Source organism: Rhinoderma darwinii, chromosome 5 (assembly GCF_050947455.1).
Source record: "Rhinoderma darwinii isolate aRhiDar2 chromosome 5, aRhiDar2.hap1, whole genome shotgun sequence".
In the NCBI taxonomy this organism is placed as follows: domain Eukaryota; kingdom Metazoa; phylum Chordata; class Amphibia; order Anura; family Rhinodermatidae; genus Rhinoderma; species Rhinoderma darwinii.
The window spans coordinates 56,647,997-56,667,157 of NC_134691.1; the positions used below are offsets into that span (position 1 = coordinate 56,647,997).

At 39.4% G+C, this 19,161-nt stretch overlaps 1 protein-coding gene across 2 annotated transcripts in view; it reads left to right on the forward strand.

The window, feature by feature from the left end:
• The first annotated feature begins 7,593 nt into the window (after positions 1-7,593).
• Positions 7,594-19,161, forward strand: part of MMP16 (matrix metallopeptidase 16) — a 195,625-nt gene continuing 184,057 nt past the window's right edge. For both annotated transcript variants that reach the window (XM_075826025.1, XM_075826026.1), the window contains exon 1: positions 7,594-8,011. In XM_075826025.1, coding sequence (XP_075682140.1) covers positions 7,886-8,011 — 126 coding nt within the window. In that variant the 5' untranslated portion in view covers positions 7,594-7,885. The remainder of the gene's footprint in view (positions 8,012-19,161) is intronic.

The following is a 19,161-nucleotide window of genomic DNA, read 5'->3' on the forward strand; positions in this document are numbered from 1 at the left end:
ATCGCCATACAGCCCCCTCTGTAGATAACGCCAAACAGCCCCCTTTGTAGATAGCGCCATACATCCCCCTGTAGATAGCATCATACATCCCACTGTAGATAACGCCATACAGCCCCCTGGGTGTCACACAACCCCCCCCTTGTAGATAGTGCCTCTTTTACAGCCCCCCTGTAGATAACGCCATAGAGCCCCCTCTGTAGATAATGCCATACAGCCCCCTCTGTAGATAACTCCATACAGCCCCCTCTGTAGATAACGCCATACAGCCCCCTTTGTAGATAGTGCCATACATCCCCCTGTAGATAGCACCATACATCCCACTGTAGATAACGCCATACAGCCCCCTGTAGATAGCACCATATAGCCCCCTGTAGATAACGCCATACATCCCCCTGTAGATAACGCCATACAGCCCCTGTAGATAACGCCATACAGCCCCCTGTAGATAACGCCATACAGCCCCTTCTGTAGATAATGCCAAACAGCTCCCTCTGTAGATAACACCAAACAGCCCCCTCTGTAGATAACGCCATACAGCCCCCTCTGTAGATAACACCATAGAGCCCCCCTGTAGATAACGCCATACAGCCCCCCTGTAATTAACGCCATACAGCCCCCCCTGTAGATAGCACCATATAGACCCCCCCTGTAGATAGCGCCATACAGCCCCCCTGTAGATAGCGCCATACAGCCTCCCTGTAGGTAACGCTATACAGCCCCCCCTGTAGATAGCGCCATATAGCCCCCTGTAGATAACGCCATACAGCCCCCCTGTAGATAGCGCCATACAGCCCCCCCTGTAGATAGCACCATACAGCCCCCCTGTAGGTAACGCCATACAGTCCCACCTGTAGGTAACACTAAACAGCCCCCCCCTGTAGGTAAGGCTATACTGCCCCCCTGTAGGTAATGCTATACAGCCCCCCTGTAGGTAACGCTATACAGCCCCCCCTGTAGGTAACGCCATGCAGCCCCAACCCCCCAAAAAAATCCGACCTATAGTGTGTCCTACAAAAGACATGTATCCCCTATCCACAGGATAGGGGATACATGTGTGATCGCTGGCAGCGATAGGGAGAACGGGGGACCGAAAGTCCCCCAATGTTCTCCATGACTAACCTCTGACTTCCGGAGTCTGCGCAGCTCAATAAAAATGAATGGAGCGCTGGTCACGCATGCGCACAAGCGCGACTGGCGCTCCATTCATTTCTACGGAGCTGCCGACACAGACCCCGGAAGTCCGAGGTTTCTCATGGAGAACATTGGGGGACTTTCGGTCCCCCGTTCTCCCTATCGCTGCCAACGATCACACATGTATCCCCTATCCTGTGGATAGGGGATACATGTCTTTTGTAGGAACAACCCCTTTAATGGCAGAGCGGGGAGATACCGCCCATCTCTGCCATAGTGTTCAGGGGCGTCGCGCTGTAGCAGCCATAGCGGCAGCTAGCGGAACCTCCGGCCATGGTGGGGGCCCGTGCCGGCGGGCGACACGGGCCCCCTCATGCCGCGGACCCCATATCAGCCGCTACAGCTGCTACAGCGCTAGTTACGCCACTGGAGGGAGATGAGGGGTCTTAACTTGTTGAGGCGATCATGGCCTGGGTCACTTCTTGGGGGAATTTGGGAGTTGTCTGAGAAGTGCATGAAACACATTAGAATCTCATAGCGCGTTCGGGCCATGACAGCAGCAAATACAGGCGTGCTATGGATAGCGCTGGTAGCCCAGTAGGAGCGGATAGAAGTTTTTTTTTTACTATCCCCATGTTTAGGGTAATTCCCCAAAAATGTTTAATCTCACAGACGGTTGTGGGGATCCATCCTCTGGCATAGTAAAACCTGGGATTTTGGGTGACACATTGGCTAGCGTATAAATTTGTCTGCTGGACAATTAGTTCCAGGACCTGATCGCCTATAAACAAATTCAAAAAATTATAGGGGGTAAAATTTGCAACATCAGTGTTGATGCCTGGAGTCGCTGTAAATGGCAGAATTTGGGGGGAGAAAGAAACTGCAGGATCCCACATTGCGGGAGGGACTGCATTACTAGGCCCTGCTCCTGACCCTTCACCGATGACAGCTGCATCCACCACTATAGGGCTGGGGGGTCCAGTGGCAGAAGCAGAACTTGTGTCGCTTTCTGAGCCAAGTTCTGCTTCTGACGCAGTGTCCATACCGCTGCCGGAACTGCTAGAGCATAGCATGGCGTATGCCTGCTCTGCAGAGAATATTCTGCGGCCTCTGCGGTTCATTATTTTGTAACACTAAACTAACAAATGAAATTATTTATTTTTGTATTTTACATTTTTTTTGTATTTTTTATATATATATGTATATATATATATATATAGGTACACAAAAAATGTCAACCGCACAGTCCAGGTCTCATAAAAATGAGGGTGCAAGCACGCCAGGGATACGGCCATAGTCTCCTAAGGTATATATTTTTCAAAAAACAGGCAGCACTCAAAAAGTTGTAGCAAAATTAGAAAAGGTGCTTCATTCCATCAGTCCAATACAGCAACGTTTCAGCTCTTCAATAGAGCCTTTTTCAAGCTAGTGAATTCACACTCAAACAGCATATATATATATATAGGGGAAAAACAATCAAGTGGGAGGTGCTTGCATCACATGGCAATCCACCATGTGACCACACATGCAGTGAATAATGAATGAGCCATCATAAAAAGAGTTAACAACAACAAATGCAATGTTATGACCTGCCAGTGTGCAGGTTCCAATTCATAAGTGACACAATAAAATTCTGTGAATCTTCGTGATTGTACATAATCGGTTACAGAAATCACCTGTGAAAATAATACATGATAATATGAGGAAAACACACCATGTTGTAATCGGCCATAGTGTTTCAAATGCTGCCGCGCTAATCGCGGCACCTTTCGTGCGCTACTGCGATTGGAGGTAGTGGCACTACTAATTTAGTTTAATTAGTGGACTCTCGCATTTAAGGTGCTGTTCACACTATATACCTTGTGCCACACCTTTGCCTGCTGTATCTTTGGGGCTCTCCTCCATCCTAATATCTAACGATATGGATGTCTTTTCCCACAATAAAAATGGCGATCCTGACGTAGTCGGTGCGACTGCGCATGCGCGGACATCCGCAATGTAATAGTACACTCCTGACATATTTTACTTCCCGGACATGTGCAGTAGCGCACGAAAGGTGCCGCGATTAGTGCGGCAGCATTTGAAACACTATGGCCGATTACAACATGGTGTGTTTTCCTCATATTATCATGTATTATTTTCAGAGGTGATTTCTGTAACCGATTATGTACAATCACGAAGATTCACAGAATTTTATTGTGTCACTTATGAATTGGAACCTGCACACTGGCTGGTCATAACATTGCATGTGTTGTTGTTAACTCTTTTTATGATGGCTCATTCATTATTCACTGCATGTGTGGTCAAATGGTGGATTGCCATGTGATGCAAGCACTTCCCACTTGATTGTATTTCCCCTATATATATATATATGCTGTTCGAGTGTGCATTCACTAGCTTGAAAAAGGCTCTATTGAAGAACTGAAACGTTGCTTTATTGGATTGATGGAATAAATCACCTTTTCTAATTTTGCTACAACTTTTTGAGTGCTGCCTGTTTTTTGGCGTTGATTCCAGGTGTGACATTTGCATTTGGAAGCTGTTGCTGTGAACCCACAACATGAAGTCAAAGGAGCTCTCAAGTGAAACAAACCATCGGTATGCTGAAAAAAATGAAGAAATCCATTAACGAGATAGTACAAATGTTAGGAGTGGCCAATCTAAAAAAAAAAAAAGAGTGCACTGGTGATCTCGTGAACGTCAAAAGGCCTGAACGTCCACGGAAGACAACATTGGTGGATGATCGCAAAATCCTTTCCAAAAACCACTTCACAGCATCTACCCAAGTGAAGAACACTCTCCTGGAAGTAGTTGTATCAGTATCTAAGTCTACCATAAAGAGAAGACTTCATGACAGCAAATACAGAAGGTTCACCACAAGGTGCAAACCATTAATCAGCCTCAAATATAGAAAGGCCAGATTAGACTTTGCCAAACAACATCAAAAGAAGCCGCCCAGTTCTGGAACAGCATGAAACTAAGATCAACCTGTACCAGAATGATGGGAGGAAGAAAGTATGGAGAAGGCTTGGAAAGGCTCATGATCCAAAGCACACCACATCCTCTGTAAAACATGGTGGAGGCAGTGTGATGGTATGGACATGCATGGCTGCCAAAGGCACTTGGTCACTAGTGTTTAATGATGATGTGACTGAAGACAGAAGCAGCCGGATGAATTCTGAAGTGTTCAGGGATTTACTTTCTGCTCAGATTCAACCAAATGCAGCAAGGTTGATTGGACGTCGCTTTACAGTACAAATAGACAATGACCCAAAACATACTGTGAGAGCAAACCAGGAGTGTTTTAAGGCAAAGAAGTGGAATATTCTGCAATGGCCAAATCAATCACCAGATCTCAACCCGATCGAGCTGCATTTCACTTGCTTAAGACAAAACTTATGGCAGAAAGACCCACAAACAAGCAACAACTGAAGACCGCGGCAGTAAAGGCCTGGCAAAGCATCACAAAGGAGGAAACCCAGTGTTTGGTGATGTCCATGGGTTCCAGACTTCAGGCAGTCATTGCCTGCAAAGGATTCTCTACAAAGTATTAAAAAAACACATTTTATTTATGGTAATGTTAATTTGTCCAATTACTTTTCAGCCCCTGAAATGAGGAGGTTGTGTAGAAAAATTGTCGCAATTCCTAAATGTTTCTCAGGATATTTTTGTTCAACCCCTTGAATTAAACCTGAAAGTCTACACTTCAATTGCATCTCAGTTGTTTCATTTAAAATCCAATGTGGTGGCAGCAGAGCCCAAATCATGAAGATTGTGTCACTGTCCAAATAATTCTGGACCTAACTGTAGTGTAATGTTAGACTGGCCCACCGGAGGGTCCTCTAGTGACCCAGCCCCATGAGGTTCAACAGCTGTTGGGTTAATTGATTTTTCTGTCTACCTCACAAATAAACTATTAGTCGTTACTGATGATGTGACCAGTGTGTATTGGAAACAATGAATGTGAATACTGCATATAAAATTTCATCTATACAATTGGAGGAAAGATTGGCCCTCAGGATCTTTTATCTTCTGGGTCCCATGTATCTCAGTCCAACATTGTGTACATACCAGAAAGAACTCAGTGTCACCATAACAAATAGCTGAACACTGTCCCCAATTGTTTCTAGAACTAAGGGGGGACCGCTAGGGCTTTCAGAAGGGCCAGCAATGCTGCCCCATTGTTGGGAATCTGTCTGGCAGTAAGGGAAAGTTATAGCCCAAGAGCATACATGGATCACTGTGGGTGTTATAGTGGAATTTTCTAACTTTGGGGTCACTGTGACAATTATTGGGAGATTGTGGCAGTTATAGGGCACTGTGGCTGCTTTAGGGATAATGTGGCTGTGAAGGGGGCACTATGGTTGTTATCAAGGCACCTTGGCCGCTACAGGGCTATCATTCTGGGGACCATACAAACTTTGAAGCTTTCTCCTTGATGGCTTTTCTTGAATGTTGCAGTGCAACCACAGTGCCCCTATAACTGAGCCAGACACAGAAAAACCTTCATCCTTCTCTGCGGAGGATTCATTGCTTGGAGCACAGATGTGTTGAGGGACTGTTGGAGATCCATAGAAGGATCCTGAATATTATTAATGAAGGCGTGTGTTTTTAGGATACATTGCATGTAAAAACTATAAAGAGGAGCATGCAGATATAGTAATCTGCATTACTGTAAAACCGACTTCTATGGGGACAGTTAATGCCTTTATAAAAATAATTTGGAACACTGTGGAACATTTTTGTTAAAGTGTTATTCCCAAGTGAAGAGGCACACACTTTTGGAGCTATTGTTAGAATGCACAGTCATAGAGGGGCACATTATATAGTAAAAAACATTTGGGAGGTACAGTTGAAAGAAAAAGGAAGCAAATTGAGTAAACATCAACAGTGCAGGGAAAAAGTAAGTGAACCTCTGTGTAAATGACTTCTTCCAAGTGCTAATTAGCAAAAGGTGTTTCAATTAAGGCAAAGAGATTGGAAGTGTGGGTTTCACAGGTGCTTTGCCCATTAAATAAAATTACACCACAAAGTAAGCTGCTGCTGTTCACGAAAAATATTGTGACCCGTCTTGTTTGCCCGTGACCACCTGTTTCACAATCCTTTTTTGTGCCGTTTTGTCTAATAGCCCAGTCTCTATAATATGCTGTGCGTAACCCCTTGGCGCACCGTCCGTGACTTAACAGTTTGTCATGGTTTGCCTCTCCTAGACACTGCATGACTTTACAGTTCATGGAGTTACAGGAAGATCGCACGGACAAAGCAACGAGAAGATGTCTGTGATTGACAGCCGCACTCCCGCTGTAATGGTCAGGATAAAAGATCACCAATCCAATCTGTTGAGCCACTTAGATGCCTGGATCAATACTGATCGCAGTATCCAAGTAGTATACACAAAGGGAAGGGACTCCTTTTGTTTGAGCCTTCATTGCAATTATCAGGGTTTACAGCTTTAAGCTGACAGCCCGGGGTATAAGTAAGGCCCCCAGGGCTGTCCATAAGTGATATCTGGTTGTTTAGATATGCTCAAGCAGATGCCTTTGCATTTTATATGTACAGGAATAATAGGGGTTTTCCAGCCAGAAAAAAATTGATGGTCTATCCTCAGGGTAGGCCATCAATAGGTGATCGGTCGGGGTCTGACTCCAGGGATCCCCGCCGATCAGCTGTTTTGAATGGTGTGCATCGCTCATACGTGCGCTGCTTCCCCTTCATTTCTGCTTGCTCATATGTACTTTTTAAACCAAAACCAGGAACCTAAACAGAAGAAACATATAAAGGAAGGCCTTCTAGTGGGGCATCACCCGCCATGACATCCAAATGCCCTAATGTCGCAGAGGCAGAGGTTGTTCATATTGGGATCAACTTTAAATTAATCATTGAGTTATAGTCAAAGCAATCCTGGGCTTTACAATCCATGCATTTGCAGAAATGGTTAAGTTTTTTTTCCCTTATAAAAGATGTAGCAGAGCTGACTTTGTAATAGCAATGATGAGGTATAGCCCAGAACTGCCGATAACCTAACTGTGTTATCTTAATTTCCGATAGTAATGAGAATAAATTCAGCTCTGCTTCACGACAATTATTTTCCACTCTGACCTAAACGTGCCGCCGCGACTTACAGCACAATCAGACTTCATGCATACATGAAAGAGTAAATCGTATGGGAACTATCATTGCCTGGAGACAAATTATTCATCTTTACACATATGGCCAGAAATTGCTGCTTATATTTTTATGTTTTTTAAGTAAATTACCAGCATTGAAATACAGCGTTATAATAAACCTGATAGTTTGCTTTTGAGTAGGATAAGCCAACACCCAGATACAGAGAAGAGATGAATGAGGAGGAGGGGGCTGGGTGTAGGGGGGGGGTTGATTTCCTTCCTTTCCTGATGTTTACAGCCTGTCTCCTTTAAGAAGGACGAGGCAGCTCCAAAGGAGGAGTTATGCTGATGAAGGATGGACATTCCCGTAGAGGAGACTGAACACAGAGGGAAGAAGAGGAGAGGCAGGTTGGGCACACAGGCCTCTCTCCTCACAGGGGATACAAGGAGCTGCTTCCACTTGAGCACTGGCACGCCTGGCAGCTGGTTATGAATAAGATCCAATCCCCCTGTGCCCCTGTGGATTGTGTGCCCATCACAGCAGAGCATCTCTTATGCCTGGGTATTAATTGTGCAGGACTGCTCAGCACCAACACTGGGGACTTAGTGAAGGAAGAGAATAAGGACTCTTGAAGGCGCAGCTCACCATGGTCTGGATCACATCAGGCTCTAGGAGGGCGCTGGATTTCTTGCATTCATTGGTGCTTTTTTGGCAAACCTTGCTTTGGATTGTATGTGCTGTGTGTGCAGAGCAGCAGTATTTCAATGTAGAGGTAAGACCCATCTATGTGTGTGTATGTATGTATATATATATGTATATATTTATACATACATATATATATATATATATATATATATATATATATATATATATATATATATATATATATATATATATATATATATATATATATATATATATATATATATATATAATGTTTCCTCTATAGGAGGCTACATTACCCATCATGTGCAAGTGAGGTGCCCATTGGCTTCAGTGAGTACAGGGCATGCCACAACTACCAGCCTGCTGACTTGTGATCCAGCTATATAACATCTGGATGAGCTGACACTAGTCATTAATTAATGTGGCCACAAGGCATCTGATGCTACATGGAAGTCATAGTGTGCAGTCGTGACATGCAGGGGCCACATCAGGAGTGTCACTGCCCCCTGTTACTCTGGGCTTTGTTCTCGCAGGAGGTTAGTTTGAGCAGCTCAAAGAAGAGAACTTGAGCCATGGAAGGGTTTTGTGTGGACTTCATAGTGATGTCTGCAGCCTGGGTCTCCTGAGATCGGTTGTGTAGGAGAATGTTTTGTGTTTTGTTTTATTGTATTTGTTTCCATGAAATGTGTAAATACAGTAGATACAATAGTCTCTTTATGTGATACAGTTACTTTAGAGGGCAGTCTACCACAATCATAGTAAACCATACCACATGGCTCTTTGTGTCTTGCAAACAGTTGTGACTTTAGGTTTTATGAAATGCAGGAGTTAGTGGAGTGGCAGACAGGGCAGTGTAGGAGGATTTACAAAGTGGCATTTTGCAAAAGTAACAGTTTGAAATGAACTTTTATCAATGTGTCTATCTATCTATCTATCTATCTATCTATCTATCTATCTATCTATCTATCTATCTATCTATCTATCTATCTATCTATCTATCCTTATCTTCAATTTTGGTCTGAAATCCATATAACAGTGCAGCATAAAAATAATTACTACAACAATTCACACATATGTATGTAAATAGGATATATATTAGATAAAGTGGGGATCATGGAGGGAGACATTTTTTTGGGCTTCCTATTAGTAATCTCTTTAAAAAAAACTCCACAGCCACTGTCTCCACAGCCCAATAACTGATAACAGGGAACAATAGATCACATTCAATTGCATAGCATTTGGAGATGATAGACTTTTAGTGTCTCTTTAATAGTAGTGCGTAATACCCATCATGGTTATTATTCTGGGTCTTTGTATTTTCAATGTTATGAATAACTCTATTATCCCACTGTGGGAAATGGGACAAAGTATTGTCTAATTTGGAAGATATTCTAGTGTTATAAGTTATATCATATAGTACTATAAGTGTTATAAGTTATATCATTTAGTGTGTTATGTTATATCATCTAGAAATAAACATTATATCATTTAGTGTCATAAGTTATATTATCTAGTGTTATAAGTTATATTATCTAGTGTTATAAGTTATATTATCTAGTGTTATAAGTTATATTATCTAGTCTCATAAGTTATATTATCTAGTGTTATAAGTTATATTATCTAGTGTTATAAGTTATATTATCTAGTGTTATAAGTTATATTATCTAGTGTTATAAGTTATATTATCTAGTCTCATAAGTTATATTATCTAGTGTTATAAGTTATATTATCTAGTGTTATAAGTTATATTATCTAGTGTTATAAGTTATATTATCTAGTGTTATAAGTTATATTATCTAGTGTTATAAGTTATATTATCTAGTCTCATAAGTTATATTATCTAGTGTTATAAGTTATATTATCTAGTGTTATAAGTTATATTATCTAGTGTTATAAGTTATATTATCTAGTGTTATAAGTTATATTATCTAGTGTTATAAGTTATATTATCTAGTGTTATAAGTTATATTATCTAGTGTTATAAGTTATATTATCTAGTGTTATAAGTTATATTATCTAGTGTTATAAGTTATATTATCTAGTGTTATAAGTTATATTATCTAGTCTCATAAGTTATATTATCTAGTGTTATAAGTTATATTATCTAGTGTTATAAGTTATATTATCTAGTGTTATAAGTTATATTATCTAGTGTTATAAGTTATATTATCTAGTGTTATAAATTATATTATCTAGTGCTATAAGTTATCTTATCTAGTGTTATAAGTTATATTATCTAGTGTTATAAATTATATTATCTAGTGCTATAAGTTATCTTATCTAGTGTTATAAGTTATATTATCTAGTGTTATAAGTTATATTATCTAGTGTTATAAATTATATTATCTAGTGCTATAAGTTATCTTATCTAGTGTTATAAGTTATATTATCTAGTGTTATAAGTTATATTATCTAGTCTCATAAGTTATATTATCTAGTGTTATAAGTTATATTATCTAGTGTTTTAAGTTATATTATCTAGTGTTATAAGATATTTTATCCAGTAATATAAGTTACATCATCTACCCTGCATCCAGAATGATAACTTATTTGTAATAAAAATGTAAGTGAACTAAGGAAACATAATTGGGTCATATATTTATACTGTTGGTATGACAACTTCTCATGGTGCTGGATATATAGGTGCTATATATCATTGAAATGTGTCCTATTTTCATTTCACATACATTGTATCAACTTCACTATATAAAACCACATAGATGGCATTAAAAGTTAGTGTTTCTTCACATCTTTCTGTTCGGTTGGAATGACTATAAAGCCTCCTACCTCTTATTTGCATGCAGTGTCAGTGGCCCAAGAGGGAAGTTGTCATTCATGATACACTAGGAGGGTAGATGTATTATAAATTAATAATAAAGGTTTAAATATATCTGGAACAGTTGCCATATAAAATAGCTGCACATCTGTTTAGTGGGCCGCCATCTGTATCACTGTGGAAATCGTGAAAATAACAGATTGAAAAAATGTATTTAGATGTATTCATCCTTGTGTTCTAGACATTGCTATACTTAGACACTGTGGACTTAGATGATTTTTCTTACCTCTGATTGGTGTAATGTTATTTGTGCTTTTTACTGCCAGTATTACACCTCATGAATGGGGGAAGGGAGCCTTTTAACACTTTTTACTATCACATTCTCCCAGTGTGTGGAACTATGATGCCTCTGCCTCTTGGGGACTCTGAGTAGTATGGCCCCATATTGCTGTAGTTACTGGTTTACACAAGATATCTGCAATAATAAAAGTGATTATCAGTCATTTCCTAATACATATGGTGTTGGATTACATTATGACAGAATACAGGCTTCCATATAAAGCACTTATATTTTGCTGATGACATCTGCTGTGTAGTCACTAGCAGCCATTAGGGAGCAGCTTGGGTAATAAATATATACTATGGAATTGCTAATAATGACATTCCCTAATAAATGCTTATGGGACTCCAAGGTTGACCTTCAATTTAAAGTGAATATTGCCAATGTGTGGACTTTAGAGTGCACCCACTGTTTTTGTGCTGACTGACTTCTCAATATATTGTTTTTTTTCTGTTTCCAAGTCTTCTGCTTTCCTTTACATGACCAGAGAGTGAAATGATAAAATTCTAGCTGCCTGCAACACCAACTGAGGAGAGATTGATGCAACTCCAATGATAAACCGTCTTCTGAAAGCTTTTAAGCGTCCCCTAGTGGCAGCTTCAGGTAGACAGAATTTTAACTATACCTTTGTGGAGGGAAGCAGGAGATTTTTAGCTCTATAACAGAACAGTGAAGCCCCAAACCCCATAATGATATATAAGTAAGCAGCACAGAATTTAGTATTTATTTGAATTGTAAAAATGTTAACTATAGTTACACTTTGAAGAGCTGTTTAGGCAGTTGAGATCAATTGTCCCTGTAGTCATAGTCCCTGATCTGGTTGAAGAGAACCACTATAAACACCCTCAGTAATCCTTGTATGGACAAATTCAATACTAAATAGTTGACTGGTGAATTTCAAATAACTAAAAGATAAGCAAATTTTGCATAAATGCTTAGGCATAAACTAAATGGTGGAGTTTCCTGAGACTTTTTTAGACCATGTGCTCATTTTGCTTTACAATATGGACTTGGTATTGTGAAATCTCATACAGAAGCATGTCTGTAAACAATACCCTACCCTGCAACACTTGAGGCGGCCACTTTGGAATAACCCTTCTCGTATTGCGTGTCCCCCAGCTGATCGCTAGAGGTTCAGCGTTAATGGGAACTGTTACTTTTGTAGGAACTGCAGAGACAGTACTTGATGCTCAATGTATTATTTATAGGCCTTCTATTAAAATCAATGGATGGCCATGATGACCAATGTTCCACTGAGTGCCCTGTATTCCTCCAGTACCGAGAACTTCCATGGCTTGTATTTAAACTTCACCTTATATCAGGGTTGCCTATTTAATTTTTTAATTTTTTCTGGACAACTTTTTAAAAAATCATGGACAGACAACATTTTTTACCGACATATTGGAAAGCCATAATGGATGATAAATATTAGAAGTAAAATATGCCTATAGGTCAAAATGCATGTTTGGACCCATTAGCAGAATTTACTGTGATCTGTAAAATGCTGATAATTACAATCACGATAATCTGCACAAGCTTCAACGAAGTCATGGAAAAATAAGTTTTTTTTTTCACTGACATTTATAAAAGCCCCTCTCTATGTAAGTTTTTATAGCCACAGTACACGTCCATAGACATATTTCGATGCCTGCTAATGGATTTTCTTTAAAACACTGAATTTTGTTGGTATCCAAGAAAATTGCAGGACTATATGGTTTCATGGGTTGTGTATACAGTCCTCTGCAATCCCTTTAAAGGAGTCTAAAACTATTTTAAATTTGCTCCCCCTTTTTGGATTCAATTTACTGGACTGTTAGGTGCCGGACTATACACACAAATGGTGCTAACCATACATATATTTCTTTAGTATATCATATACAGTATATAGTATAATAAAACTATATGCATTCATAAGCCATATTATTAAAAACAGTGAGAAGTGAAGTGAATAAAGGTATATTTTAGTCATCAAGCTCTTGAAGTTGTTGTGTTGGAGCAAGAAAAATGGTTACATTTAAAGATCTGAGCGACTTTGACAAGGTTCAAATTGTGATGACTAGAAGATTGGGTTAGAGCATCTCTAAAACAGCACATCTTGTGGGGTGTTCCCAGTTTGCAATGGTTGGTAGCTGCCAAAAACCAGCGACAGGATCCTGGGTGGCCAAGGCTCATTGATGCGCATGGGAAATGAAGGCTAGCCAGTCTGGTCCGATCCCTCAGAAGTGACGCTATAGTACAAATTGCTGAAAAAGTCACTGCTAGCTATGATAGAAAAGTGTATGAACACACACACTGCATCGCAGCTTGCATGGAGCAATGGAAGAAGGGGTCCTGGTCTGATGAATGAGGTTTTCTTTTACATCATGTGGATGGGTCGTTTACCTCGGGCAAAGATGGTACCAGGATGGCTTCTATGAGAAGAAGGCAAGCCGGAGGAGACAGTGTGATGCTCTGGACAATGTTCAGCTGGGAATTCATGTGGATGTTACTTTGACACGTACCACCTACCTAAACATTGCTGCAGACCAAGTACACCCCTTCATGACAATGGTATTTCCTAATAGCAATGGCCTCTTTCAGCAGGATAACGCGCCCTGCCAATGATTCGAGGAACATGACAGTGTTCAAGGTGTTGACTTGGCTTCAAAATTCCCCAAATCTCAATCTGAACTACCATTGGGTCAAACCTGTTTCAATGTTATGGCTGATCGGTGTATATTATTGGTGTGTGATAGCATTTCAGTCTAGGCTGTAGCTCGTTTTCAGTCTCCATTATTATAGTCTATTTAAGAAGCAGTCATGGAAAGGTGGAGATAATTTACATTCTGGAGAGGCTGAAAGCACGAAATCAGTCTATGGCTATTCTGCAATCAATGGCTTGAATATAAAATGCTTGTTCTCTCTTTCGGACTCTTTTAAGGCGTCATAAGTACACTATAATAGTCCTCTCTGGTAGAGATGCTTCTTCCATGCTGACTTCAGGTTGTATTTCAGATGTCACCTCCATGTGAATATGCAAACCTGCATGATATTCATTATTTAGGAGATTTCACTAACCTGCTAGCATGAGTTGCTCAGAAGAATATTGATACTCATCTATAGGCCTAATATTCTTGTATTTCACATTGGTGAAATGAACAGAATTAAAATATTGATAGATCTGAAAACAAATACCATATTTTGATGGGGGTTTAGTGGAATACAAGCTTTTTGGGGGTAAGGTTAGGTCTTGTGGAATTTGCAGACTAGTTTTGGTAGATTGTTCCTTTAAAGTGAATGTCCAACCTCGAGCCCCATTTAAAAAGAAAATCGAAATAGGAAATAGGCCTAAAATTTTATTCTGATTAATTTCATATCTCTTTTTAGCTTTCATAGCTCAATTTTATCTGAAAATTAGCCAAAAAAAACCCGACATAGAGTTGGATAATAAAATGGTGGCTTCCTGTGGTCACCACTAGGGGAGCATTTTTACATACTGTTTCTACATTGAACTCAATAATAATCCAGCATGTCGTACAGTATTCAATATAGAATGCTGGACCTGACAAGGTGATTATTACATATTAGGACAAAAACAACAATCATAGAAGATGTCAGTTTCAATTGTGCATGTCACCAGTGCTTGATGCAAAACTTTCTGCTGGTCATGGACACTATAGGTACTAAAATATCCTGTACTGCTTACTGTAGAGGGCTTGTGTAGGGCATAAAGAGGGAAATGATAAGCCAGTGAGTTTTCCCCTTTTACCTCCTCCTGGTTTGTATTTCCTACTGGAGGAGGATCTGTCGACACCAGCACATGTTGACAGTATCCACTTAGATACCAGGAGTTTTCTTCTGTTTACAGCCTAGTTCAACAAGATCACACACAGCTCAAAGGTATTTTTCTAATATTTTCTATATGTTATATAATTTTTATTATTTACATTTTGGCCAAAAATGGCTCAATTTGAAAATACACATTTCTATCATTACAATATATAAGAATGTGTTTACATATGACTGAAGTTCACGTTCAGATCCCTCTGGCTTTTTATATAAAAGTTGGAGGAAAACTGATTGGGATAAGTTGTGCCTTTAATTTTTTTTTTACTGAAAAAGTACCCACCATTAACGCTGGATGTCTTTAAAAGCCATCAGTCCTGCCTCAAGAAACTTTGTATTTTACGTTCCTTTAGTTGGAACACAAGGTCAATGCATTTCTGCATAAAAAGGAAACTACATATGCGTCTGTTGTACCTAGTGGCATACATAGAAGACCCCATAGCAAAGATCAAACTTGGTCCTCCATTATGGAGTAGGATTTTGCCAGCAAAAACAGAAGGGTCTGGGTTTTTTTCCCCTCCATATTGCAAAGATCACATTATAAAACTTGTATTTTCACATATACACATATATTAAATGCATGAATTTTTGGTTTGATCCAGAGGAATAAAGAAGGCGGACATCTACTGCTCTTAGTTTCTTGAGCATCTTTGCCTATGGGAGCACTAACCATGCAAGTGCTGCTTCTATTTTCATTCTGTTTTATTTATGAGCAAGTGGTCCCATTAAAAGGGTCACCTCATTAAACTTTTACCAGTGTTTCGCTCAGCTGCTGAACAGAACAATCCAAAAATCTCTCTATATATCATTCTTCTACATTATTTTACAATTCCGACATCATTTCCATTTTGTTGTTACATTATTGGCATTGTCGCACTATTGCCAAATTATTCCCAGTTTTTCTTGTCACTAGTTGATCTATAAAACAACCCCTTTTTAGATAGAAGTCAGCCTGGTATCTGATTTCCACAGGGCTGGCTTCAGAAAGTCCAAGCAATCATCTGAAATCGCTGGGGCAAACTGCGTCTAACAAGACATGTTCCCTGCAGTGGTAGTATTATATTTAGCTGTTTAGGTTATAGCTGATTTCTGGGGGTCCTAACAGGAGTACACTTTGTGATCAACTTATTTTCAAGGGACCCTTCAAACAAGTTTGGATTGTCCAAAGCGGAGAAACTCTTTAAGCTAAAGTTCGCTATATATAACTCAAACATGTGCTTCCCTGGTTTTTCCAAATCTGCCTTTCGGAAATACGAGTATATTCCTCATATGAGAGATTTATATCTCCTGTTGATTTTCTATCAGGAAATGGCAACTGTTTCACCTCTCTGCTGGCCCTGAGCCAGCGACCACTGCAGACAGAGAGACAACTGTGAGATTGTGGAATAACGCAAAGTGAGGGATTGTTCTGCAGCTCTACATACTGGCTGGCATAAACTGAGCGGACTTCCCAGACGTTCAGAAACTGTGCTGATACATATTACCATGCAATGTAGATAGAACTTATAATGACCACATTACAACACAATAACATATATAACTGCGCAGAAAAATTGGGTAAATTACAGTCCATTAAAAGTCACTGAATTTTAAGCACAAAAAAAGAGCCACTTGTTCTTTTTCTTTAAATAAATAAAAAAATAAACATGAAGGAGATGATTTAAAGGAGTTTTCCAGTTTCTACAGGTAATGATCAATGTAAAGTTCTACAGGTTTATAATTAACTTGTTGTATGTATTCTTCATGGTTTTTACGATCTTTTGTATATATGGAATGTGAACCTTCATTGCTTATCACATGACCAGAATATATTCTCATCTCCTGGGAGTAAAGATCCAGGTGCATGACATGACCAAGAGAGGAAATGTCTGAAAAAAAAAGAAAAGTGGAACATGCCTAGTCATTTGCACCAACTTTGTCATGCCACATGCGCAATGATTTTGATCAACTTGGTGCAAATTGCAACATTTTTATCACCTCGTAAATTGGTATATCCTGTGACCATATTCATAAAAATATAGTTTAGACTCAAACAACAGACCAGGCACATTGTTAGACTATAAAGTCATTAATTTGTCCACCCACAGCAAATTATTCTCTCGGTCTAGACTCCTGTCATGATGTCACAATATACGTGACATCATTTGATGTCATAGAACCATGATTTAATGACACTTGATAATGGACAGTTGGTGGAGCAGCACTATGCCACAAAGTCAGGCTGGTTGTCACGCTGTCCCATTCGGACAAACCGCTCTCTGGTCATAAAATTCTCTTATCACTTTTGAGGATAGCACTCACACGTCCAATATGGTATAGAGAAATATTTATTGGTCCAATAACTAAAAATATAGCAATGACATTTCGGCCCATATACGTAGTCAAGACAATTGAAAAAGGCCCGACTACACATCTGGGCCGAATTAGTTGCTGACCAAGAAATATTTTTCTATATCATATTGGAGGTGAGTGCCGCCGTCAACAGTGATTGGGGGATACACTGACACTTGTTATGACAGAAATATAATGACACACTGGCACATGATCCAAACAAAATGGACCATAAATAACAACAATTAGGCTCAGAACAAAGATTTTTACTCAAGCTGATACTGACATATGATGACACTGAATAATCAAGGACTGATACATGATGTCACATATTTAGGAAACACCAACACATGATGTCACTGACATCACAATGAAAAATTATACAGAAAAATACTAGAGAGATGCATGATGTCAGACAGCAATTACAACTATTGTACACAGAAACATGATGTCATCAAATAATACATAATGTCATCCAACAATGATGCACTCTTAAATGATATCACAATGACATCTGATGTCACAGAACAATAATGACACATTACAACATGATGTCACTGAATAATAACACTGATACATGATGTTTCATATCAATGACAGCCTGCCATGTGATGTCACAGGACAGAACAATGTGTAAATATAGTGTATATATATATATATATATATATATATATATATATATATATATATAAAAAATGGAAGTGTTAATAGTTTTTTTTAATCAATTAAATGCAAAGTGAACGAACAGAAGAAAAATCTAAATTAAATCAATATTTGGTGTGACCACCTTTTGCCTTCAAAACAGCATAAATTCTTCTAGGTACACTTGCATACAGTTTTTTAAGGAACTCTGCAGGGAGGTTGTTTCATTAATCCTGACCAAATCCCCAACTCCATTTTCTGAAATACAGCCCCAAACTTGCAAGGAAACTCAACCATCCTTCACTTTTGCCTGCAGACACTCATCATTGTACCGCTCTCCAGCCCTTCAGCAAACCATCTGCCTTCTGTTACAACCAAACATTTTTAATTCCTATGTTTTTGTGCATATTTGAGTCGCTTGGCCTTGTTTCCACATCGAAGGTATGATGTTTTGGCCGCAATTCTTCCATGAAGACCACTTCTGGCCAGACTTCTCAGAACGGCAGATGGGTCTACCTGGATCACACTGGTTTCTACCAGTTCTGAGATGATGGCACTGCTGGACATCTTCCGATTTCGAATGGAAGTAAGCATGATGTGTCTAATCTTCTGCACTAAATTTCCTTGGCCCAACCACTGCATCTAGGATCCTCAACGTTGCCCGTTTCTTTGTGCTTCTTCAAAAGAGCTTGAACAGCACATCTTGAAACCCCAGTCTGCTTTGAAATCCTTGTCTGGTAGAGACCTTGTTGATGCAATATAACTACCTTGTGTATTCTTACTGTGCTCAGTCTTGCCATGGTGGACCTGTGACATGAAACTGTCTTCCACAATCTCAATTTTGTTGCAGAGTTTGACTATTCCTCCCCCAGTTTTAAGCCTCCTACACAGCTGTTTCTGTTACAGTTATTGACTGTGTTTCAACCTACATATTAAAATGTTGATTGTTATCACCTGTTTGGTATAATTGGTTAATCATACACCTGACTATAATCCTACACAATCCATGTGTATACTGGTTTGAAAGCAAAGGGTGGGCACATCAAATATTGATTTGATTTAGATTTCTTTTCTGTTCATTCACTTTGTATTTTGTTAATTGAGAAAAAAAAAATATTAACACTTCTATTTTTGAAAGCAATCTTACTTTGCGGCATTCTTCCACAACTGCCTACATTTTTTGCCCAGTACTGTTTATACTCTGGGCCCAGTGCTGAAAGGCAACAGTGCCAATCATTTAGCCATCAGTCGTAGGAACAATACAATGGCAGAGACACTTCAAATGACTTAGACATATCTAGTGAAAAAGTGGACTGCACTCCACTGAAATTTTATGTTTCTA